We start from the raw sequence: 27,264 nt of genomic DNA on the forward strand, positions 1-27,264 counted from the left end.
ATAAAAAAAAAAAAATGGGTGGTGTAGACAGTGGCCAACCCATAATAGCAGCTTTGGGTAAAGTTACTATGTCATTGGCTGTACTACACCCAGGAAGACTCTATAAAGAGGATGTGATGAACAAAGGTCAGATCTGAAGTGTTTTCTCAAGGAGTTTTCAAATGTTTTATCTGCCCTTTGTAAAAGCTGCATTATGCTGGCAGTCACAAACTTTGATAGTACACCAGCTCCCTGGTGTGGCGGTGCATTGAAGTTAATGGCACCGCAGCCCTGCCCGCACCCGGAACGCAGGCACACAAGTGCCTGCGTTCCAGTCCAGTGCGATCTGCAAAAATAATGCTGGCAGCATTTTTGCAGATCGCACTGGACTGGAACGCAGGCACTTGTGTGCCTGCGTTCCGGGTGCGGGCAGGGCTGCGGTGCCATTAACTTCAATGCACCGCCACGCCCCCTCCCACCCCTGAATGCAGGTGTTTTTTGCTGGTAGATCTCATTGAGCTCGTCATTTGAAAAATTGTGGGCACCCCTGCCTTAGACCATCAAAAACTAAACAAGATCTTGCTCCTTGTTTGGATTTTTTATGCTCCAAGTACTTTTCAACACAAAGAGAGGAGGAGGTATCTAAAGTGTGCTAATTCTTCATAATACAAATAGGTCTATGGTTCTATCTTTATAGTTCAAATTAGAAACTTTCAACAGATTTACTACACAACTTCAAACAAAACTGGGAAAACCTCTTGAATAGTTTTTATTTGACATGTCAGACCCCAAATGGTCATTTTCCTTGTGTTCTGGAACTACTTTAAACAGACCATAATTTCTGGTTATTGATTACATTGTTTATTACTGACATTTATAGTCTTTCAAGTGAATGTTATTCTCCTAAGGCACATCCTGGGCAAAGCCAGGAGACCTACAGCTGAATCGTTACCAGAAGACAAGTCTTAATATAATAGGACTCTTAAGTGGAGACAGACGGCAATGCCAACCTTCAAAGATTAGATCAATTTCAATCAACAAAAAGTTGTCCTGTAAGATATAATCTTTGAAATTGGTGAAGGCCTAGGACATCCAAAAGAATATAGGGACAAATGGAGAGATGATGTACAAATGGTAGTGACAATTCATTCTGATGATCATCTAGTAGTTTTAGGAGTTTGTTACATGCACTTAATTGTTTTATACAAATATCCAATGAAATAAAATGCTCAAAAAAGAGGGTGGGCAGACCACACTGTTGTTAGGCTTTAAATGTTTTAAATAGGGACGCACCGATACTAGTATTGGTGCCGATACCGAGTATTTGGGCGGGTACTCGTACTTGCCCAATAGCTCCGATACCTAGCCCGATACCCAAACTTCGGGTATCAGGAAGCCGGGCAGTGAGTCATTACACGCTGCCCGGCTCCCTGATTGGCTGAGAAGACAGCGCCATGCTCCCTCGTCACTAGGTGGAGCCGGCTTTCTGGCCATCAGGAGGCCGGGCGCCGTGTAATAACTTGCCACCTGGCTTCCTGATTGGTCGAGAAGCTAGCCAATCAGGAAGCCAGGTGGTGAGTCATTACCCACCCCAGGCTTCATGATTGGCCACCTGGTGACGAGGAAGCTTGGAGACGGCTTCCCTGCTAATCGGGAAGCCGGGTGGCGAGTCATTACACGATGCCTGGCTTCATTAATGGGACTTCCGGTATCAGTGAGCACCGGAAAAAAAATAGCGGTACTCTTACTCAAACCGAAAAAACGATATTGGTGCATCTCTGGTTTTAAGCATATCAAATAAATAAAATCCTCACCCTTTGACAGTTCTCACAAGGCTGACCCTCAGGAACAATATTTCGGGAACAAAGAGCCAGAGGGAAAACCAAGCTGCTGGGATCCCCTTCAGTGGCAATTTACGCTAAAAAGCCCTGGTCACAACCTGTGGTCTGAGGGGCTACATGTGGCCCTTCCGGTCTCACTGTCTGGGTCCTTGAAGATGGTAGTCTGTGTTTGCATGCTTTTTCAAGAAACTAAAGAAAAATACTCATTATACTGGCTTCTAGTAGGTAAACAGTTCAGTTGGTTTCTTTCACAATATCTTTTGCTGTGATCTACCGTATATACTCGAGTATAAGCCGTCCCGAATATAATTTTTTTTCCACTGATCTTCTATAATGCTGAGAGTAAAATCAAATGTGGCAAAAGTATGTGTTTAAGGGGGCTGTAGGGAGCATAAAGGAAGTGTTAATTTGTGAACGGGTGGTAATAGAAGTGATCTCTAGCAGGTTCATGTAATGGTGTCTCCAGTCTATGATGGTCTTCTAAAGCCTTGGTTCTCAACTGGTGGGTCGTGACCCAAAAGTGGGTCGCGACCTCGTGTTCAGTGGGTCCCCGTGCACCTTCCACTTTTCTAGGTGAGAGGCTTCTCAGCCTCCCCCTAGTGCAGCACTGTCAGTTCTCGTGCCAACAGGCATTCATATGCTACTTGGTGCCGAGTGTCAGCTTAAGGTGGGGTGGGGCTATGGCCGCGAGGGAGCTCCATCCATACATGCATTGCTTACAGCTTCCCCGCAGGCCCTGTAGAGGTGCCTGGACCAGAGTGACATCACGTTCTAGCTCCAGGCATCTCTACAGGGAGCGGAAGGGGGTTATACAAGCAATACACACGTGGATGGAGCTCCATCACAGCACAGCAGCCCACATTGGACCCCAGGCTGAGGATTGACTCCAGTTCTTGTAAGGTAGAGAGATTGGGTGGATCTTAAAAGAGAAATAAACTTTTTTTCAGAGTGTATACGTGTGTATGAGATTGTGTCTGTGGTTGTGTGTGAGATTGTGTCTGTGGTTGTTTGTGTCTGTCAGTGTTTTTGAGAGCCCGTTCACACTGGGACAGTGTGTTAATCGAACAGTCCTGGGAGAGTAACACACTGTACCACACAATCACTCCTACTACGCACTCTGATGTGGAAGGGTGCATTGCGTTGTCATTCATTTGAATGGCACCCCAAACGCACCTCCCACCCACGGTTCAATCACCCGCACCGTCGTAATGCGCGGTACCGCAATGCCGTGCATTCCATTGCAGTGCAACTTGGGTCACAACTTAATGACCAAGGACCGATGTGGGTCCTGGGGTTACACAGGTTGAGAACCACTGTTCTAAAGCATGCCCCCAGTATCAAATGCCTCCCATCAGTCATGAGTCCAGAACAGCCATCTTCTCACCACCCCCCAGCAGTGTACAGGGGCCCATGTAAAACCATTGCTTACCAGCTGGACTTCACCAAAGGCCCCTCGGCCGATGACTTTCACTACATCGTAATCTTCTGCTTTCATCTGCAGATTTCGAACATCACCCACGACTTTTTCATCTGAAAACACCACCATTCGAGATTGGTTAGTAAAGAACACCCATATTCTTTTAAGGTATGTATCTGAAGAAAGATAATGTCATCAATGCTTGATAATGTGTTCCGGTCCCCACTGACCTATAACAAGGCTAAGAGGGGAGCAGAGGTCAGAAATAGTGCATTTCTGATACAGATGTCAGCTGCCAGCTCAACATAAGACCAATGGGGACACAAAATACCAATCCACAAGAACCACCATTTTATTCTCTATGCAGGTAAGTTCTGAACTGTACCTACACCCCATCTCTTCCCTGTTTTTAGCAAGCCCCATGACAGAGAAACTGGATATAAACCATACACATGGTCCATTAAAGAGGACCTTGCATTAGGATCACATTCAAAAGTACTGTTATAAAGCATGTATAAATAATATATTCAGCTGACTGCAGGCTTTGATACTGTGTCTTTTTAGAACTCAGCATTGGTTCTCTGCAGCAGTTCTTAAGTGGTCCATAAATGGCTCAATGAAAGCAAACAATGTTTTATCATTATCAGGGCCATTTCTCCTATAAATAAAAGCAAGAAGAAGCATGTTCAGCAGCCTGATTGATTGGTTATTGCACAGGAATATTTTCAAACTTGCGGATACTTTTCTCTTTGCCTGCAATATTCCATGTATGTGTGTGTGTGAGGCGCACCGAAATGAAAATTTTAAACCAAAAATGTTAAAAAAATTATGTCAGGCCGAAAACAAAATGTATCTTTTTTTCTAACCTTTTTTTTATATTTTAATTTATTGATTTTTATTAAATATTTGTATTTTTTTACTTTACTACTGGGGGCATCGGTGAAATATCAGGGGGCTAGACAGACCCCTGATATCTCCCTTTTAAAATAGAAAAAGAGATTAAGGACACAGAGTCCACAATCTCTTTTTCTGCAGCACAGCTGTGTCCGCCCCACCCCGCTGTCCATCCTGATCGGTCAGAGGAGGCTGAGCGGGGTGGTACGGGAGGAGAGCCCGGCCTGCTGCGACATCGCGACTCATAGCGCTCTCCTTCCCCGCACCGCACAGCCTCCTCTGACAGTTTCTCTCGTCCACACTGGACGCTGCACTGGGTCAGAGGGGACACAAAGCAGCGCCCAGTGGGGAGGAGGAAAACCAGGCATGCACCGCAATTTCCAAAAGTGCAATTTTCGGCCGATATGTTTTCGGCAGACTGAAAGTTCAGTGCATCCCTAAAAAAAAAATTATATAAAACATAATATACACTGAGTGGCCAGATTATTATGACCACCTGACGTTTGTAGGCAAATTAGCTATAATTAGCTATAATTTGGCGCTGAAGTTGCTAGAGGGCCAGACCATTATAAATAGGGAAGCAGGTTGTTTACCACGACAGTAGAAGTGATTTTTTTCTGAAGATATGGGTAAACAACGCGATTTAACAGCCTTTGAACGTGGGATGATTGTTGGCGCTCGGAGCCATGGAGCGAGTATCAGCAAAACAGCAGAATTCGTTAAATGTTCAAGAGCAGCTGTTGTTAAAGTGTTTAAAGACTGGACTGTCAGCCGAAAATCTGGGTCTGAACGTGCGAATTGTGGCCGTCAGCGACTAGTCAATGTTAGGGCAGAACAGAGAGTGGCAAGACTGGTACAAGACAACAGAAGGGCAACAGCACCGTGTCAGATTCCTCGCATCACCTTTCATCATCTCGTGGAGTCACGAGGCGGCCCAACGAAGTACTGATGGGGTGGTCCTAATAATCTGGCCACTCAGAGTATATATATATATATATATCTATATATAGATATATATATCTATATATTTCATATATAGATATATATATCATATATAGATATATATCTATATATAGATATATATCTATCTACATATACACACACACACACCCCATTATCAGAGAGATTTCTATGATTTAATAACCAGCCTAAGATTGCATTCACACCTATATTTTAGGTGCGATTAGTAATTCCTGCGTCAGAAAGCAGGAATCCCTAATCTGTTTACAAGCGGCAGCGGTCACCCGTTCAAGTTAATGATCGGGTGACAGCTAATGCAGTTGTAAGTGGCAAAACACCGGCACACTGCATGTGATTGTATGTGATAGGATTACATGCAGTTAGTAATCATTCACTATCCCTGGACACATCAATCGTGCATCCATGGATTCGGATTGATTACATGCGGTGTGCCAGCGTTCTGCCGCTTTCAAATGCAGGGGCCGTCACCCGATCATTACCTTGAATGGGTGACAACTGCCGCTTGTAAACGGCAGATTGGGTATACCTGCTGCAGGAATCACTAATCGCACCTAAAATATAGGAGTGAATGAGGGCTTCCGTGGATAGTAACTGCAGTAACGTTGCATACTAAAGTATCAGGTATAATAAAAGATTTATTTGAGTTGTTTTGAATTTTGCTCTTTTTAGTGCAAACAGTACAGCTATAAACAGCACAAACACCACCAGACACATTAGCTATTTAAGTAAGACATTTACTCACATTTATGGAGGAAATTGTCGATATTTTTGTTTTTTCGCAGTGCAGGGAAGTCAAGATCAAGGACCAAAGAATTGAGTCCATCCTGGGGGAAAAAAGAAAATAAAAAACACATTAGCGGGTCACTAGATAACAAATAATGTGGAATTACAAAAAAATACCTTCTCAGATAAAACAGATGGTATTTGGGGCTAAACAAGTCCTGGAAGTCAGAAGCCAATATGGCAAGAAAATTAGAGCTGGTGCTTGGGCAACGAGCATTTGCTGGCCCTAACTTGTATTCTGTATCGTTATTAAAAACACTCCTAAAAATTGTCATATCTGAAAGACCCAAATATTTAGAACACACACTACAGAATCAGCCAAGTGAAGAGCACGATCATCAGCAATCATCTCATCTTCTCATCTCTAAACCATTCCTACCAACATCTGCTCTATATTTAAAGCAATACCGATTAGTGGATACAGGTACAGTGATACCTCGGTTCACGAACTGAATTCGTTCCACGATTCTGGTCGCAAACCGAATCAAATTTCCCCATAAGGTGGCCACGTATGCACAGGTCTGTCTGCGACCGCGATCTCGACTGTAGGAAGCCACGGCCACGTGTCAAAGCGGGGGAAGATGGCCGCGGTCGTGTTCGTCACCTGATTTGGAGCTTGCGCACGGAAGCAAAATTTTACCGAACTTACTGTTTGCGAACCAAATTGTACGTGAACAGAAGCGTTCGTAAACCGAGGTATTACGGTATTTGTACCCAGATACGGAGATTAATGGCCAATTATAATGGAGAATAGTTGTCCCACATGTAGATGCCACTCATGTATACATGCCACTCATGTATACATGCCACTCATGTATACATGCCACTCATCTATACATGCCACTCATGTATACATGCCACTCATGTATACATGCCGCTCATGTATACATGCCACTCATGTAGATGCCACTCATGTAGATGCCACTCATGTAGATGCCTTGAATAAAAACTCAACATCTTAAAAAGAGTTCTTTAGCAAAGAGAAAAATGCAACAGAGATGATGGAGGTCAACTTTAACTTCAATGTGGGATTGGCACATATGTGGGGAATTTAGGGACCAGACAGTCCAATCTAGATCCAAAGTAAACAAGCTCCCAATGACAACAATGGAAACATTTAAAGAGGTTTTCTACTCCCAAGCAGAAAATGGAAAGTCCCGCATCTATCCCCACTGGAGGACCGATGGGGATTTCCCTGCTTATACTCCAGCTAGCAAGCTGAATGAAATCAGTGGCTTTGCTGTTCTGTAGTGACTAACGCTCCTGTTGACTGTTTTCTTCTGTAAAAAAAAAAAATCACCCTTTCCTTTGCAAAGCTTTTCGAGTCCAGTTCCAAACAATCCAACCTAGAAGACAGACACTTTCAAGTGGACCTTTCACTAAAAATCACTTTACTATGCAGCTCTGCATGCTGGCATGAAAGCATCTTACATTCATTAGTTGAAGGAGAATTATGAGTGAAATACACTCATCCCCATAATTAGAGCCGACGTGGGACACTGAATCTGTCACACCTCGGCTCCATTGATCGAGAACTGGGCGATCACAAACCACTGATCTCTCAGTTTCTGATTTTCTCCCTGCAGAGAGTGGTGTCTTTCACTTACTGCTCCCCGCAGGGATTCCCCCCTCCCCTCTCCATTCCTCCAGATCTGACTAGAGGGACGGATGGGGGGGAAGGAGTGGGCACAGATGGTTCTACCAATAAGATCGGGTGCCGTCCTGGCTCCAGAGCGTATCTGCACTGTCCTCCTGTGACCCTAAAGAGAACTATTGCAAAGAAAGGTACTTCTCTTTATGATGTGCATGGTCACATGCCCTAGTCACATGTGCCAGAGTTCCAGGAAGAAAAAGGGAGATAGAAAATTTTTTACCTTGGTAAAAAAAAAATGGCCACTGTGAAAAGAATGTGGAGGAAAAGAAAAATAAGCTATGCAAAGAACATCAAGCCGGTGTTTTGTCACAGGTTCCGACCCGTTGAGATCTCTCCGACTGGTGAAGTCACATCTGGCGACTTGCCAGTAGTTAGAAAGTAGAAGATTTAGACCAGATGGCATTTTTCTGCCAGCCGTATCGCTGTCATTCAGTCATCTAACTCCCGTCACTGCACCTGTATGGCTTCACAATCCCCATCAAGTTCTCCAACCCCTGTCAGGGCACCTACGAGTTCACCAAACAGCGGAATCAAGTTCTCCAAAAAGCGTTGGTGCGCCCATCCAACAGCACAACATGTCAAGAGATTGCATGTTTTGCCCTCGGGTGGCCGAACTTTTGGATGACCGCACAGGAGCGCTGATGTACTGCAACTGGAACAGCTGGAACAGGATAGTGGAGGCAAGACTAGGAAAATGGAGGTTAGTACAAAGCCCAGTGACTACATATCTATTTCTGTGACTTCAATTGGGTGTTAAAGTTGACCTTTACCCCCTTTGACTAAAAATCACATCAGCATACAGCTCTGCATGCTGATATAAAATCATCTCACATTTATTAAACGGACATATTTTTATTTTATGAACAATTTCTTTTTTTCCCACTTCCTGGTCCACTTTGGAACAAATAATGTAATTGTGCCAAAGCATTGCATCCTGGGAAGGATACATCAGCAGAGCATTGCTCGGAAATTTCACCCGTAATCTCATGAGATCTCAGGGAAAGGCATTTTCCTTCCATGAGATGATGTGCATGGTCACCTGTCCTAGTCACATGTTCCAGGAAGTAAAGGGAGAGCTAGTAACCTGCCTTTAGTTAAAATGGCCACTGTAAGACTGGGGGAGAAAAGAAAAATAAGGTATGCAAAGAATACAAAGCCGGCAATTATCCAGAAGTATCTGTTTGTAGATTGTCAATAGACCTTTTCAAAAGTTACCTTTGTTGTTATTTTGAAGATTTGGGTAGAGTTCCTCCAAGTGTTTTTAAAGGTCTCTTCTGTCATACATCCGCCTATTTTCCTGTTAGCACTATTTTTTTCTACTCAGTGCACAAACTTGGCAAGATTCCTGCCAAGACAAAGTTATTCCTGTGCACACGAGTTACCTCGTCTGGCCCTGGCCAGTCAAGTGGCCAAAAACTCTGATCCCGGAAGAAAACCGGGACTAAGGCCCCATTCACATGTAGCGACATACCTTTGCAGCGGCCGGGATAGCGCGACTTTCGGGGCGACGTTCCAGCGGCGGTAGCGCGACCTTCTCCGTCGGGCTCCATAGAAAAAAAGCAAAATCCGCCGAAAAAAGGGTCCTGTAGAAGCGACTTGCGACCGCGACGAGCCACATGGAGCTAAGACACCTCCATTAGCCGGCGACTTCTCGCGATATCGCGCGGCAAAAATGCGCGATAAGTCGCTACATGTGAATGGGGCCTAAGCCCTCGTTCACACCTGAACGTTTTGTAGCGCGTTCTACGCTCTACAAAACGCTCAAAAATATAAATCCCATTGTATTCAATGGTCTCGTTCCCACCTTGGCGTATTTCCGCCCGTCCCTAACGCGCTACAAAACGGCCCACGCCTGAAAAGGTACATGTACTACTTTGGGCCGTTTTGTTGCACGTTTCCATTGGGATACAGCCAAGTAGCCGTCGGAAACGCGCGACGGTCGAGCAACTTTTTTACCGCGAATCGTTAAAACGCACGACAGACGCGCATATGCAATACGCCTAGGTGTGAACGAGACCTAAGAGGGAAGCACCAGCGAGGAAGAAGAGTGCTGACACTGCAGCACTAGAGGGGATCGCTTTGTCAGGCAAGTTTGCCATAGTGTGCCAATATGGCTAATAGCTCCCGGGGGTTCTTTGATCCTCTTTGGGGCCTACATGATCCTGTGCACTTGCTTGTGGCTTGCCTGTTACTACTGCCATATACTTAGCATAATGGTACACAAAAACGTGGCTTTGTTGGTACAAGATATGGGGCTTAACACTAACTTTTTCAAGTACCAGAAAACCTTCATAAATGCCAAAAAAAGGAGCAATACTCACATTCCCAAACCTCCTTTTTGTAATATTTCCTTCAAAATCAGAGGTGTACATTAATGGGCCAGGGACTGCAAGCTTCCACTGACAACAGATGAGGCTCCAAAATGTTAGCCAACATCGGTCATTTCTTTTACTGGCTACCTGGCTCCTGGAATATGTCCAGCCCTGCTAATATCTATATATACCTTTCATTGTCTGGGTTCCACTAGGGAGAGACGGCAGAAAGTCAGCTTAGAAGTTGTGGAGAGAACACTGGACATGATGCGTGTAAGCAGGAAACCCTGTCAGCCTCTTCTCCAGCTGCCAGGAAACCTGCCACTGACATGATTTCATGCTCAGCTTCCGCTGTGCTATGACAGCACTGTTAGACCACATCCATAGCAAGTGCGTGGCCTTGCTATCCCCATTCTCCACAGGCACAAATGTCATTCTGTGCTGAGGATGTAATACTTAGTGACTGTGCAGCTTAAAGCAAACGATCACTAGTTCTTTCAGTGCCGCCTAACTGGAAGCGCACCAGGACTGAAATGCAGGTTACAATAAGGGCAAAGTTTCAGGTACTTATACCAACAGTACCAATATTACATTAAATCATGTTTTATCAACACATAACATGAAAAATAGAAAAAATTCTCTAGTCCTTTTTGCAGGCAGGCATTCCATGCACATGCAGCACTATGCAACGGATGTACAAAGATATCTAACCCCGCCAATTTGCAAGCTTCATTGACAAGTCATAAATGTGGTGCCAGTTGAAAGACTGCTAGAACCTTCTGACTTTTAACTAATGTCTATGGGTGCCCTTAAGGACCCGTGTTGAATGACAACCTAAAGTTGGCCATGGACACCAAAATGCAGGTGGTCATGTAGACAAGATCCAACCATCAGACGTTGGTTAGCACTTCCATAAACACAGATGAATTGAGTGTCTCTTTATTTAAAGGCCTACGGATAGATAGAGACAGGTAGGTCTACCTTTGCGATGACTACTAGCTTTGCTGGCTTACTCTCGCTCTTCTTTTTTGGAATATTCTGTGTAGGATTAGTGATTCCAGGACACCAGTGTTGGTGGCATTCAACATGGTGCAAGATTTATTGTCTGGCTGGGATGACAGGCACCAGTACAAGCATACTAAGCTGCAGATTGTAATGGTTTGCCTTTACCGAATACAGAGAACCCGATGAGATGCGTACACAGTAGGTGGGCTACACGTGTGGTCAATTCTTCAAGTGTATTTAAACCCAAAAAACAAAATTCACTAATTCACTACATTGCAGATTACCAGTCCCTAGATGAGGCGGCACTCAAAGTACTAACATCAGAAGGTCAGCATGACAGCTGGGCATATAGAACTTTTAAGGTGCCCATACACTGCTTGATTCTCGTACGAGAATCGGGCGAAATCCCGCGATCGTAGGAGAATCGAGCAGTGTGAACGAAGACGTGCGACCGTTTTTACTGTACGGTCGCACGTCTTTTGTCGAACCAACATGCTCGAAAACCCGCCGAGAATCGTACGATTGTCGGCGGGTTTCTAGCCTGCTTGTCCGATAGCTGCGGAACGGGCCAGTGTGCACACGCGCACACTGCCCGTTCTGCATGGCGGTCATCGGAAGCCCGCGCCTCAGCGGGGCGGGCTTTCGATGATCGCAAGTACGATCTGCCTGTCCGAGGTGGGCAGATCGTACGAGCTTTCAATAAGCATACGACCATCGCAAGACAAAAGTCTTGCGATGGTCGTAAGGTGTATGGGCACCTTTACAAAGAGGTCAGCCTATGGACCTCTCACCGCAGGTTTTCTTGGCTTGCGCAAGGGGTTGCTGGGCACAACAAAGACGGCTGTACCTGGCCAACCAAACACCAACTACAGGTACAGTCCTCATGTATAACGAAAAGTATCTTAGACAAACAGAAAGATGTTTCTGACGCTCTCATATGTAGTTTGGAGAACTTATCTTCTACTAAAAGCGATGCAATTACTGCAATTATTTTTGTGGAATATAGACACCTTTTTCTCCATCAGACTTTGAAAAAAATGTAAGAACTGTAAAAAGCTTGTGCATCCCATAATTGTTAACGATTCCCACCTACACAGACCCGGGGAATGTTAAAGGGGTTCTAAACCCTCCGTTTTTTTTGCTTATATCTACTGCTAGCATGCAGTAGATATAGGCAAGAAGTGTGGAAAAAAACAAAAAAACGCTTAAAATCATTTAAAACTTACCTCGTTATCGCCGCTCGTTCCCGCGCCGAGAATCAGGAACTGCTCGTACGGCCGCAAAGGATCTTGGGGTGGGCGCATGCGCAGTTCCGATTCTCGGCCGGGAGACGAGCAGAGACGCAAGGTAAGTCTATGGACGCGTCCCCCCGCCTGCAGACACCGCTGGATCAGAGAGACAGAGGAGTCAGCGATGGATCGGAGTGACGTCACACCGCTGGAGGGACACATGAAAACATGGGGAAAGAAGAGGAAGATCGGAAAAAGAGACATCATTTAAGGCAAGTGCTAACATTTACATGGGGGGGGAGGGGAAAAAAATGTTGCCTTTAATGTCACTTTAACTACGGTGCTTAAAGAGGAAAAGAAAATTGGTCGGAGATGAATATTAAGCAACATGTCAGAATTATCAAACGATATGTGAAATCACTTTTGGGTTTATTGTCTGCTGTGCAAAGGTAAGGATTCTACAACACAGGCCGACTGAAAGATTCTGAGAAGGTGCACCCTGTAGAACATAACTCAGCAATATAGATCTAGGCAATGCCACAGCAGCTCAATCGAAAAAATTGGGGGAGTTTCAGGTCCCTCCAATGGACTGGATAAGTGCATACCACCAGACTGTCTATCATTTGGAACTAGATCCCTCTGTCCCTCATCCCTCCTCAGTTGTCCCTCTTTTTGATCTTGAGAAAGGATCACCAGCACTCGGAAGATATTGTTTAATTCTTTGTGTTCATTTCTTGAAACGCAGCGTCACATACATTAGGTAGCCAATGTTTCGGGGCCACGCAGGGTCCCTTCATCAGGACGACATAGCGACGACCTCTTTTTGATCTGACATTTAGATAACCGCAGGGGTGTGGAAATTTAAAGTGGGGGCCCAATCTACATGCACCCTATGACAATCTCCTTGTCCTACAAAAAATAATTTTAACCAAAACCGAATGTAAGCGTGTTAAGAAGCACTTCTCACTGGTCAGCACGGTCAGGGGGGTTGGGGGAAGGGCTAGAGGGGGGCCAGATTTGAGCAATTAATTCAATTTTCCCAAATTACTTGGGAAAGTGAACTTTCCCTTTAATGCACATTGTGTGTTTTAGAGAGCGCTGCTGCCCGGCTACCACAATATGGCCCACAGTGGAAAGGGGCAGTACTCACACACACACAATGCCCTACACGTGTTGATTCGCATGCAAGGTGGATGGGGCGACAGGGTTGGTTTAAAAAAACAAAATGTATTATGATTGTACTTTATTTTATTATTTTTTACTTTTTTCCACAGTTTTATTTTTTTTCCACTTAACGTTATTACTATTACACAGAAGCTAGCAAGCCCCTGTGTGATAGCACTTGGAGGTGACAGGTTCTCTTTATGGAACCTGCCCTCCAATACAAGAGATCGAGCACAGCATTGTCAATGGCAAGGGTGACAGACCATGTGTGGGGTGGAGGGGGGACAGACAACCAGGCTGCTTACAAATTATCTGGGTGGCTGTATAGAAATAAAACACCTGCTTGGTGCCCAGAACTGCACTTCCTGGGCATCAGGCGATACAAATTACGCACCCCTGACCTATTAAAAAAAAAAAAAAGGTACTATTTAAAGTGACACTAAATCTTAAAAATACATTCAAGTATCTTAACTATTACCAAATGTATCTTATTTGTGGATCACTCGGCTGTACATCCTCAAATCATCTCTGAATTGGTGCTGACACTGTCCTTCCTTCTGGACGGGGGCTACTTTTCTTCCCCATGGTCCCTGTGTGTGTTGTAAAGTAGTCACCACTCCAAGCTCACTCATGTGATGGACTTCGATCTCAATACAAATTGTTCACACCGAAAGCGTGTGCATGCCAGAGCGGTAGCAGCTGGAATGCACCGCGATCGCTGTGAAACTTCACCCCGCGTTTTGGGGCGGGAGGGGGCGTGGCGGTGCATTGTATTCAATGGCACCCCATTGCCAGCGCTACGCTTAACGACTTTGGGGATACTCCATGTTTGTTTGACTCTTCACAAGATATATACTGCAAATGATAACACACAAAATGCATCCATTCTGAACACAATTTAGTCCAGCAGGGAAGTCTACTGAATATTTGGTCAGAAGGAAGACCAATACTCGATGGGACCCATGACAAACATCCAGCATAAGCAACAGCAAGGAAACCTCTCGATCGCCAGTACTGCTGCAAACATAACTTATTTATTCCCATTTGAAACCAAATTTCTACCCTCTCGGCAGGTGCCGGCCTTTCAGAAGAAATGGCAATGGAACGTATTCCCAATGTAGTTTTCCCGAAAGTCACCGAGTTCATCAATTCTCAGCTGCTGTGCAAATGTAGCCAACACTAAGCTAACATGACCCGGCTACCTGTTCCTGCAAATCTATTTTACACCAGAGCCCGTAGTAGCACATGGCCTCCATACATCAAGGATGTAAGTGTAAACACATGTTCCAACAGCAGGACCAGCTCCCTATGTGTAGAATACACGGGGCTTGGCTTTCTCCACTGACACTCACTTTGTTGTCATTTCTAATACATGAAATTCTTGTTAGTGCGCAGACATTCTTATATCAGAGGAAACACATTTCTGACACGACACTGCTAGAAAACAAACATGCTGGCCAATCCATTTCCGACCAGCGATGAATCACACAGAGCCTGAAATAGCAACTCCGGACCACCGAACGAAACCAAATCAGTGAACCGCTAATACTGTCCACATACGCTGCAAGCGAATCCGCTCATAAAAGGTAACACATTGTATCTACCCAGGGGGGTCAAATCAAACAATGGTTTTTAAAGGAGAACTATGGGGTCAGTGTTTTTCCCCATAGTTCTACTTAGGGTAATGGGAGGACACAAACTAGCGTCCTCCAGTCACCCTATGCTCAGTATACCGCGAGCTACAGCTCGCGGTATACTGAGACGCCGCACCTGGAGCGGATCCCGACGTAGATGACGGGATCCGCCCAGCTACGTGAGTGACAGCTGGCTCTGCCTACCTAGAGGCAGAGCCAGCTGTACCCGCCCCCTCCCCCGTCCGTTCCGCCAGTCAGCGCTGGCAGATCGGAGCGGGGAGGGGGGAATCCAGCCCCTCCCCCTGTCACGGCAGAGAGCCGTGACAGGATCGAGAGGTGAGGGAACCCAGTATGTTCGCTCACTTCCCGATCTATTGAGCCGACCTGTGACAGTCTCATTGTCACAGGTCGGCTTAGAACTATGAGGTGAGTGGAAATCACTCATCTCATAGTTCTCCTTTAACCGTAGTGAGAGAAAAAAAAGTCAAAGGATTAGGATGAAAATGTTTTAATAATTCTAATAGTTAATGTGATTTTCATTCGAGGAACTCCATTCATTCCAAAATCTAATGTTAACCCCCCATAGTGACATAATACGTCACTGGCACCGGGCCCATTTAAACAGACTCCCGGCCGCTAAAGACACCGGGACTCTGTTTACAATTGTAAAGCCGACTGTTGGCTTTACAATAGAATCGATCAGGCGACTCAGCTGTCGCCCCAATCGCTTCTCCGGGCCAGTAAACGGGCCGCTTCCCCGCCCGACACTCCCGCTGTGTTTGCCGGGCTCCGTTGCCCCTCCTACGGGCCCGGCTTCTCTGGTGTCGGGGGGAAGCTGGGGATGAAATCAGCGAACCTCCGTTCACCGATCTCCTCCCCGTATTATGGAACAGAGAGCGATGCAGATGACATCACTTCCGGTCCCATAGCTGTCAGTGCTGAGCTCCTGGAGCCCAGCTATAAGCTATTGATGTGCGATCTGCACTTCAATAGCTTATTGAGAGGGTAAAGGTGACACTGGGGGTCTTTTGAAGCCCGGCATCACCTTAAAGAGTACCTGTCACTGCCAATCTGCTATCACATGGGGGGCTTGTAAGCCCCCCTATGTGATAGCAATTAAAGTAAAGTAAAAAACAAACCAAAAAAAAAACAGTTTTTAAAATGAATATTAAATGAAAAAAAATGTAAAAATGTTTTTTAAAGTCCCCCGCCCACGCGTGTCTTCAAGTAAAACACGCATCTGGTGCGCCTATGTGTGGAAACCATGATAGCGTTACACGTTGGGTATCGGCCCGCGCACGCCGGAGTGAGAGCAATAATTCTAAGGCCAATATTTATGCGTATCTCTAAACTGATGACCCGTAGGTGCTTTTAAAGCATCATCATTTATGGACTTTTTGTGGTACTGAAATTTATCTGTTTCACAGACGCACGCAATTTTTCACCTGGGCATGTTGGGTATCTGTTTACTCGGTGTAACCTCATCTTTTATATTTATTTAAAAATGGGTATTTAATTGTGTTTTGGGGCATTTAAGGGCATTTGTCACTACATTTTGGGGTTTGATAATACGTTGCGCTAATGGCGTGCAACATAAAAAAATTTAAACCGCCAAAATTTTATTCTACAGGGTGTTGGCTTTCAGAAAATATATAATATTTGGGGGGTTGAAGTAACTTTCAGGCCTAAAATACGGATTATATCATGGGTAGAATTTTTTTTTAATAAGGCCTCGGTCATTAAGGGGTTAAATGAAATTTCTACTGACGCTCCTCAAGTCTCTGATGGAATTATTGAATGTTCTGATTAAATTTTCCACATGAACATTTGAATTAAAATCTACCAGCATATGGCCAGATTGACATGTATCCTTCTCTACTCTTCTGATATCTTGTGGCCCGTTGGAAGCCACAAAACCACCACTCCAAGTCTCAGGGCTGGGCCCCGTTCAGAAGAAGCTTTATTCCTATGGAAAGGCCGTGCACCACTGGCATACATAATAGTTGGACTCTCCCTTCATATGACTGAATGTACACTGCCTGGCCCAAAAAGTCACCACCTTGATTTAGCTAAGCAAATAGGTCAGAGCCTTCCATTGGATAATTACTGCAATGATTAATATGTTTCATCTGGCAACAAATGAGGTCAGCTGCCTCCCTGAATATACTGAATGATCAGGTTTTTCCATCAATGGATTTTTTCTTCTCTGATGGCACATTGGGCATATTACAAGATGACAAGGCCAGGATTCATCGGGCTCACATTGTGAAAGAGTGGTTCAGGGAGCATGAAACATCATTGTCACACATGGATTGGCCACCACAGAGTCCAGACCTTAAACCCATTGGGAATGTTTGGGATGTGCTGGAGAAGACTTTACAGAGAGGTCTGACTCTCCCATCATCACTACAAGATCTTGGTGAAAAATGAATGCAACTCTGGATGGAAATAAATGTTGTGACATTGCATAAGCTTATGGAAGCGATGCCACAGCGAATGTGTGCCGTAATCAAAGCTAAAGGCGGTCCAAAAACAAATTAGAGGTTGTGACTTTTGGCCTGGCAAAGTAAAGACTAGCACAAGAGCTCAGCCAGGACACTCCAGGAGAGGTGGCTGTGCGGCTACACAACAAAGAACTCAGAACAGCGAGGGCAGGGAAATGTAAGACTTTGGGGTGGGGGGGGGTTTTTAAAGGATTCTAAAAGTACATTGGGGCAGCACAGTGGCGTAGTGGTTAGCGCTTCTGCCTTGCAGCACTGGAGGTCCCCGGTTCGAATCCCAGCCATGTCACTATCTGCAAGGGGTTTGCATGTTCTCCCTGTGCTTGTGTGCTCCGGGTACTCCGGTTTCCTCCCACTCTCTAAAGACATGCTGGAAGGTTAATTGGCTCCACTCGAAGTTGGCCCTGTATTTCTGTATGTATGTGAGATAGGGACCTTGGATTGTAAGCTCCTTGAGGGTAGGGACTGATGTGAATGTGCAACTATGTAAAGTGCTGCGTAAATTGTCGGCGCTATGTAAATACCTGTAAGAAATAAATACATTAATCCTGCTGGCTCCTGGATTGGACAGATTGGCTCCTGAATTCCATGTCTATCCTTTCTTTAGGTACCCTACGGGCTTGATCACACTAGGTTTTCTGCACAAGAACAATGCAAATCCCCAATAAGGAAAACAAAACTTTTTTTTCTATGTGCCAGTTAATGCTGCACCATTGACTTAAAGAGGGCTGCAGTGTGTTGCAGAAAAGTGAAGACGAGATGCATTTTTGCTCATGCACCAGAGCTCACCTGAAGTCACCGCAATGCAACTCGGCTGTGGAACATTAACCTAAATAAAGTGTCATTTTAGGACAATTCAATAAAACTTAAAGAAATAAAATGTCAACTGTGATGGTCTGAAACAATGAAAAGCACCGCCATGCACCGCCCGTACACAGGGGATAATAGCCCATGCAGTAAAAGGCTTCGGCCTAGCGTAAATGGGCCCCAAGTGTCACAGGACCCAGAACAATTGATTGCATGACGCTTCAATTATCCCTACTCACCCCGCCTAATGCTTGCCTATATTTTATTAATTTATATTGTGCTGACAAATTTCACAACGTTGCAGAGTTCATAGGACAGCCACACAAGTCCTTGTCCCCAAAAGGAGCTTACAATTCAATGTCCCCACCTAGTCATTGACACACATTCGGGAAAATTTGAGGGGAAGTCATTTGATCTACCAGCATGTTTTTGTTACACAATGTAGTTTAGCGGCGTACAAAAACGGATGCTTTGGAGTTGTTTAACTTTCCACAAAAGTATCAATTATGGATACTGAAGGCAAACACAAGCAATGAGTCAATGGCCGCGAGATGCCATTTTACAGCATAAATGAGTTTTGATTAGGCTCGTCTAACAGGTCTTGTTTCTTTAGCAAAAACCCTTTTACACGGATGACTGGCACGCTCGACATGCCGCATTTTGTCTGTCCCAATGCTGGCGGAGGGCCAGTAGAAGTGCCAGCATCAACATTTTGTTTGAACAAAAAATTTAAAAAAAGGTTATGCAGTCAAGCTTGCAGGAATGCATTGGCCAATCTTCCGCTCACGAGTGCAGCTGGCCACAGTAACGTATCATCGCTAATCCTGAATGCCGGGCACGTGTGCTGCCGCAAGTACCATGAGGTGCAAGGAGGAAAATAGCTTACCGGCTGGGTAGAAATAAAAAATCATACATCAACCCCAGGCATCAGCTAAAACCAATCGCAGAACCGATTATGTCGTCCATTTATTATATATATATATATATTACAGGCAGTCCCCGGGTTACAAACAAGATACGGACTGTAGGTTTGTTCTTAAGTGTATGCAAATTGGAACAGGTACATATTTTAAGTGTAACTCCAGCCCAAAAAAAATTTTTGTTTTGGATAGCATAGGAAAAGGTTTACCCCCTGTAAAGCTTGTTTTGCTGTCTGTGCCCCTGTTCAGAAGATTTCACCTCACTTTCTGTCCCTGTGACAATTGGATTTTGAAAATGTTGGGTTGTCGTTGAAACACGGATTGGTGATAAACCTTCATGGAGACACCTTTTTCCCATGATCACTCTTACAGAGTGAATTTCCCTTCCTAGGGGTAGATTTCCTCTCACTTCCTGTTGTCTCAAGGACAGGAAGTGGGATTAAATATTTCTAATGAGGATACAGACAGCAGTAAGAACCTCACAGTGACCCAGAAGAAGAGGCGGGCACCCCTCGTCTGCACATCAAGAGCCAACTTCCTGTAATGTACGTACAGTACTACGAACCAGATGCAAAAAGCTGGGCACCCCTCGTTGGCACGAGCGCGGTAGCATTACAAATACCCCTGCTGTACAGTAATAGCCTCCGTTTGTAAGTCAGATATATGTAACTTGGGGACTGCCTGTACAGTACTGTGCAAAAGTTTTAGGCAGGTGTAAAAAATGCTGTAAAGTCAGAATGCTTTCTAAAATATATATTTTTATCAATTTACAAAATGCAAAGTGAGTGAACAGAAGAGAGATCTAAAATCAAATCAATTTTTGGTGCGACTACCCTTTGGCTCCAAACCAGCATCAATGCTTACAGTTGCATAAAAGTCAGGGATTTTGTAGGATTAGAGTCAGGCGTATGATTAGCCACTTATACCAAGCAAGGGCTAATGATCATCAATTTCCTATGTAGGTCATTAACTGAAACAGAAACAGCTGTGTAGGCGGCTGAAAACTGGGTGAGGAACAGCCAAACTCTGCTGCTGAGGTGAGGTTGTGGATGACAGTTTCATGTCACAGGTCATACACCATGGCAAGACTGAACACAGTACACAAGGTAGTAAGACTGCATCAGCAAGGTCTCCCAGGCAAAGATTTCAAAGCAGACTGGGGCTTCAAGATGTGCTACTCAAGCTCTTTTGAAGAACAAGCGAGCAACGTTGATAAACATAGCCGCAGTGGTCGGCTAAGGAAACTTAATGCAGCCCATGAAAGACACATTATGCGTACTTCCCTTCGACATCAAGAGATATCCAGCAGTGCCATCAGCATCGAACTGGCGGAAACCAGTGGGACCCAGGTACATCCATCTACTGTCTGGAGAAGTCTGGCCAGAAGTGGTCTTAATGGAAGAATTGTGGCCAAAAAGCCATACCTCTGACGTGGATACAAGACCAAGCGCCTCAACTATGCATGAAAACATAGGAACTGGGGTGCAGAAAAATGGCAGCAGGTGCTCTGGACTGATGAGTCAAAAATGAAAATATTTGGCTGTAGCAGAAGGCAGTTTGCTCACCGAAGGGCTGGGGATCGGTACACTAATGAGTGCATGGTGGAGGACCCTTGCATGTCTGGGGCTGCATTTCTGCCAATGGAGTTGGAGATTTGGTCAGGATCAATGGTGTCCTCAATGCTGAGAAATACAAGCAGATATTTATCTATCATTCCATACCATCAGGGAGGCGTGTGATTGGTCCCAGATTTATTCTGCACCAGGACAACGACCACAAACATGCAGCCAATGTCAAAAAGAACTATCTTCAGCATAAAGAAAAACAAGTCCTGGAAGTGATGGTCTGGCCCCCACAGAGCCCTGATCTCAACATCATTGAGTCTGTCTGACAGCACTCCTTCTGTGGTAAAACTACAAATTCTATCATGCCTCCAGGAGTCATGCCTGTGTCTGTCAGAGTCTTGACGGAACTTGTGGTTTCACCACAGCTGGGGTGCTGACGTTTCCTTGCCCTGCACTAGATGGTTCTGTGTATATAGAACGTATATCATCAGGAGAACCTATAGAAGACGACCTTTAAATCATCTTTATTTGACTAAAATAAACCGTTTAAAAAAAGTTACAATCAGCCTCTCCCGGCACTGTGTAGAAGCGATATCGCTGACTGAAGAATCTCCAGAATTGTGTTGGATCCCTGATCCCCGGCTGTGCGCTGTGGCTCCTTCTGCCAGAAACACTTCAACGCTTGACGCTCAGACCTCCATGTTCTTCTATGGTTCCTGTTCACACCTGAGCGATGTGTACAGTGGTACCTCGGTTCATGAACGAACCATAGCAGGACAAGAAAGGGAGAGAGGTGAGTGCCAACTGCCGCGTGACCAAGGATCAGATGAGTATAACTGCTTCATTTGACCCCCCTAGACAAAACGAGCACTTAACTCTTCCAATGCGGGGGACAGCCCTCCTGCAATGGTGCGTTTAAGAAAATCCCGGAACTCTTCTTTAACCTCCCTGGCGGTCTGATTATCTCAGTATTTTTTTTCACTTTTGAATCTCCCGCCAGTCCTGCCCCCCTGCGACGCGGGCGCTTGCAAGGGACAGGACCCGGAAGACGGATGCCGGCATTGGCCGGAGGACAAGGTATGTACTTGACCTTCCTGGCGGTTATACTTGACCTTCCTGGCGGTAATCCCGAGTGTGGCTCGGGGTTATCGCTTTTGGTACTGAAAATTAACCCCGAGCCACACTCGGGATTACCGCCAGGAAGGTCAAGTATAACCGCCAGGAAGGTCAAGTATAAGTTTCGTGGTTACTGGCTTTGTATGGAAAGATATTACTCATCACCAGGCGTCGACCTTTAATTCTTTTGTGTATACTTCAGTGAAAAAGAGTGATGTTCAAGCAGGAAGAAAGTTCTGTTGTACAGGAGAAGATTTATCGCTGGTTGGTGACGTTACCACCGCCGCTACAGTCAGGCTGCTGCTCTAGAGGCTGGTCAGAATTTATGGAATTATCTCCATGAAATGCAGTATATCCTGCCGCCCGTCTAAAACATCACAAAGAGGATTTACCATGTTCAACGTTATCTTCCCTTCAAACCATATTTAGCAAGCTGGGAAATCACTGGAAACGCAGCTCACGGCTCGTTCACCAGAATTGTTTAGTCTGTACGATGATTCTTCATGCTGCAATATGAGGCTAAACGCCACATTAAACTGTCCGGCACATCATGAAGTTGGATGCTCCTATTTGCCAGAAATGGCTGCCCAAAGGACGGATACAAACAATTTGTACTGAGAACACATTAAAGGGACATTATACTCTAACTTTGTTCCCTCCCCCTCCCATGTTAGTGTAAGGACTTACCTTAAAGGAGAACTATGGGGTTAAGGCTTTTCCCCATAGTTCTCTTTAGGGTAACAGGAGGACACAAACTAGCATTCTCCCGTCACCCTAGGCTCAGTATACCGCGAGCTGTAGCTCGCGGTATACTGAGAACTCTATGATCCAGCACTGACTGCTGTGTCTTCTGTGTCCCCCGATGTCTGTGTGCATTAATTTACCCTGTGTCTCTTCTCTTCTCCCAGCTAAAGATCTCCACTGCACATGAGCCCGCCCCATCATCCTTTGCGGCTGCCCAAGAATATTTTAGATCTTCGGACGTGAGCATGCGGCGGAGACACGACCAAGGTTTAACCTTTTTGGTCACTTTTTTTTTTTTTTATGTTTTTGCATATACCTACCGCTTGCCATCAATAGATGTATGCAAAAAACTCTGAGGGTTTAATTATCCTTTAACAATTGTTATTAAATTTACTTGAAGGTAACTTTTGATACGACTTTTACTTTCCCTGTTCCCACCCCCAATATGCTTGCAGTGCTGCATCTCTACTTTTGTCATACACATACACATCTGCATACTCCTCCTCTAATGGGTATGTGTGTCCGTTAATGAGTTAGTATCGTTGCAGAAGAACTGCTAAGATAAAAGGATAAGCCACGCAGTTTCTTCACTGTATTCCAAGAAGCCAGACCGGATCGTAAGGGAGTCCAAATCCCTTTAGTGGCTCTCACACACATTTCATTGGTCAAAAACACTCACCCTTCATCAGGGCTTTCAAGTGACATTACAGGAGAACTATGAGGTGAGCGATTTCCACTCATCCTCATAGTTGGAGCCTACATGTGACAATGAGACTGTCGCACGTCAGCTGTATAGATCGGGAAGTAAGCGAACGCATACCGTCGCTCGCTCACTTCTCGATCATGTCCCTGCAGAGAGTGGTGACCGTCAGTCACCGCTTCCCGCAGGGATTCCCCCCCTCCCTGCTCCGCTCCTCCAACGCTGAGTGGAGGAACAGACAGTGGAGGGGGCGGGTACAGTTGGCTCTGCCTCTAGATAGGCAGAGCCAACTGTCACTCACACATCTGGGTGGATCTCAACAGCATTGTTGGGATCCATCCCGTCTGTGGTGGTCTCAGTATACCGCGAGCTGTAGCTCACGATAAACTGAGTTTTGGGTCACGGGAGGACGTGACTCTTAAGACAACTGTGGGGAAAAACACTTACCCCATATTTCTCTTTTAAAGTCTTTTTTTATATATATATACTCAATACAAACTAGTAGTCCCATCACTGGAGCCTTTTTTTAAACTTTATTTTATTGTTTATCCGATTAATCGGACCTAATAATCGGCTAACTAATCGATTTTGAAAATAATAGTTAGCTGCAGCTCTAGTATCTACTGATAAAAAAAAAAAGATAAAAAATGACCTATGTCTCCGCCGCTCACTCCCGGCTGTAGAACTGTAGCATCTCGAGCGGACGTGCAGGAGGATGCAGACGCATGTGCAGTGGACATCACCAGCGGGGAGAGGAGAGACTCACTGTAAGTCAATGCACGCAGCTGTGAGCGTGCACATCAGACAGACTCTGTGGGACAGGAAGAGACAGCAGTCTGCGCTGGATCGGAGACCCGCACCAGTGCTTGAAGGACTGCTGAAAACTACTGTAAAGAAGATGATGATCGGAACAAGAGGCATCATTTAAAGGGAAGTCCTTACAGCAGCATGGGAGGGGGGGGTGTTATGTCCCTTTAAGATATATATAGTGATTGGACTATATATAGTGATATAGAGCTTCCTATAATATTCTTTGCGAGAAATGGTGTTACTGGAACACTGTCACCAATGCCGATATTACTCTCTACTGGCTCTTGTTCCATTAGCTTAATTTCTTGTTTTAGTGTAACAATGCATTGTCCCCCAATTTTATTTCCTGTGTTGTCACCCTGTCACAACAAAACAAAACCCAACTCAGAAGGAAATTTCTTATGATATATAAACTTTTAATACATTTTATTCAGTTGAGTTTACATTAATTTAATATAATTCAGGATTACCAAGAGGAGGGAGACTGTGTGGTAGAAATTTAAAAAGGAGAATTTAAGAAATTCCATTAAAAACACATTCACCAGTTTTTGGACACGAAACCATACATCTCCTCCAAGAAAAGTTTCCAAGGAATTTCATTTTACCCCACTACAGGTCCATAAAAGTAGCCATAGATATTTTAGGAACAAAACCGGTAAGAAACGCACACATTAAAATGCTGAGAATTCTAACAGGTTTGGCACCTGGAGTACAGTACTTTGGTGGTATAATTGCCATCAGCACTGGAGCAAGTCCAGGAAAAAAACGATTGAGTTGTCTTATGAAGACCTGCCATGTAATAAAGCTGTAACTAATGAGGGGATTCCCGAAGTGAAATTTGTGACGCACAGTATTAGACGTTAGTCTCTTTGAACCCTTTCGTTGAAAGCTTAAGAAGTACATCTAATCTCAATTTCTATCCAGGGTTCCTTCAAAGACTTTTCATGAGGCCAGCTGGCCTTCATTCTCTGAGGGTCTTCAAGGTTTGGAGGGACTCAAAGGAACGCCAAGGCTTAGTAGGGGGGCACCATCTACAGTTTAAAAGAAACCCTCAGTGATGGAACATGATGGTTTCCATTGATGAACTTCCAAAAATTTGATAAGCTTCCATGCTGACATTTTGTACTTCACAACTATGGAGATCAGGAGTTCTGGTATCTTGCTGACCTTCTGCATGTTTGTATTAGGTCAGCAACTCAAAAGGGATGAAGCCAGAGACAGCCAGGTAATTATCATGTTCAGAAGAAAGTCGGCAATTACATCCTTCATGGTTCTCTTCATACAAGTGTGCTTTAAAAAATACAGATGATTAGTAAAAATTGTTATCCTCCATTCCCCAATTATTTGTCTTAATATTATGGAGAAGAAGAGGAAGGGAGAAGGAGGAAGAGCGTGACACCATCATTTGGCCTTGCGTTGGCCCAAGCAGGAGAGAGGAACTGGGAATTTCCGTTGGACATATCTCTCAACTAGAGTCCCCAAGAGATAATAGAAGCAAGTATGTGATTCAACTTGCTAGGTTCACACCTGGGCGATCCGTGACCACGCGGCAATCGTGCACGAAACCGCGCAGATTGCAGTCAGTCGCTCAGCACAGCTGATCGCGCTGGCGGGGTCATAATTTTCTAATGGCACCACAGTTGCGCCGGGAGGATCGCGGCTCAAAAAAAAAGTAATTATACCTTGTTTTAGCAATCGCAGCACAGATGTAACCCCATTGGAATTAATGAGGCCGTGCGGCAACCGCTGTGTGCACACGATCGCGCATTCCGGGATCGCTCAGATCTGAACCTAGCGTAAAGGCTAGGTCTACACCTAGGCGATTGAGCTGGTGTCGCGCGTTTTTGCTTTAAAAACCGAGCCGTTGACGTGCGTTTTTCAATTCATAGTCATGTCTAATAGACCAAAACCGTGCGACAACCGCCCGAAAATAGCTCCTGCACCTTTTTGAGTGGCAGGCAATTTCTACTGCGCTACAAATCGCAAAAGTGTGAACAGCTTCCATAGACTTGAATTCAAATCTCTGTTTTGCACGATAAATCGCCTAGGTGTGAACCTAGCCTGACGTTGAATTCCAGGCCAATAGTCAACTACATACCTGAAATATATACACACGTGCGGGTTTTACCTGCCAAAAGGTTTTGTAATTCTGTTAAGCTTATCCTGTGATTCAGCTTACTTTTTCAGGCAGTTTAGACCAGTTGATGATCTGACTTTTCTCTACTGCAACTAAGTGATGAAGCAAAGTCATTGACTTACGTGGGCCTGATGATTGGACACTGAAGGTTCCATCAGGGCACTAGTGACATCATCAACCTGCTGTCTCCTTCCTGTCAGCAAGCTCCAGTGCTAGATTGACAACTCTAGCTAATACAACAGAGCCTAATTAGCTCACAGTTATACTCCTCCCTTAACCAAGGACAATAAAAAAAAAATAGATTCAGTTCTTTTAAAAGGAGAACTATGAGGCGAGTGATTTTCACTCAACCTCATAGTTAGAGCCGACGTGTGACAATGAAACTGTCGCACGTCGGCTCAATAGAGATTGGTAAGTGAGCGAACATATACAGTCGCTCGCTCACTTCTCGATCATTTCCCTGCAGAGAGCCGTGACTGCCAGTCACGGCTCCCTTCAGGGATTCTCCCCCCTCCCCGCTACGATCCTCCAGCGCTGACTGGCAGAATGGAGGGGGCGGGTACAGCTGGCTCTGCCTCTAGATAGGCAGAGCCAGCGGTCACTCACGCAGCTGGGTGGATCTCGACAGTAATGTCGGGATCCATCCCGGCTGCGGCGGTCTCAGTATACAGCGAGCTGTAGCTTGCGATATACTGAGCTTTGTGTCACAGGAGGACGCTAGTATATGTCCTCCCATGACCCTTAGGAGAGCTATGGGGAAAAACACTTACTCCATAGTTCTCCTTTAATACATAAATTAAATTGTGCTTTTTAGATTTCCTTCTTGGAGTCCAGCTTTGAATAACCAGTTTACTTGAAATGAGAGGCATCCCATATGTGTTTCCATCTACTCCATCTAGTTCCATGATCCAATCAGATCAGATGAAAGGTCAAAACATGTGTAAGTATTTTCCAATTACTTTCAATCCAATCAAAAGCATTCTGACAAGTAAAAACCATCACTTGTTGTCCGGCATAACAGAACATAGAGCAGCAAAATCATCAAAACATAAAAAAGATCAAATTATATTT

General features: G+C 44.9%; 1 protein-coding gene across 2 annotated transcripts in view; it reads right to left on the reverse strand.

The window, feature by feature from the left end:
• ROCK2 (Rho associated coiled-coil containing protein kinase 2) overlaps positions 1 to 27,264 on the reverse strand; it is a 173,856-nt gene that overhangs the window by 86,011 nt on the left and 60,581 nt on the right. For both annotated transcript variants that reach the window (XM_018558395.1, XM_018558394.1), the window contains 2 exons: positions 5,855 to 5,936; positions 3,250 to 3,350 (listed from right to left, as the gene is read on the reverse strand). In XM_018558395.1, coding sequence (XP_018413897.1) covers positions 3,250 to 3,315 — 66 coding nt within the window. In that variant the 5' untranslated portion in view covers positions 3,316 to 3,350; positions 5,855 to 5,936. Of the gene's footprint in view, positions 1 to 3,249; positions 3,351 to 5,854; positions 5,937 to 27,264 lie in introns of those variants that run through there.

The sequence above is a fragment of the Nanorana parkeri genome, unplaced genomic scaffold, assembly GCF_000935625.1.
Source record: "Nanorana parkeri isolate BGI_ZX_2015 unplaced genomic scaffold, ASM93562v1 scaffold336, whole genome shotgun sequence".
NCBI classification, from domain to species: domain Eukaryota; kingdom Metazoa; phylum Chordata; class Amphibia; order Anura; family Dicroglossidae; genus Nanorana; species Nanorana parkeri.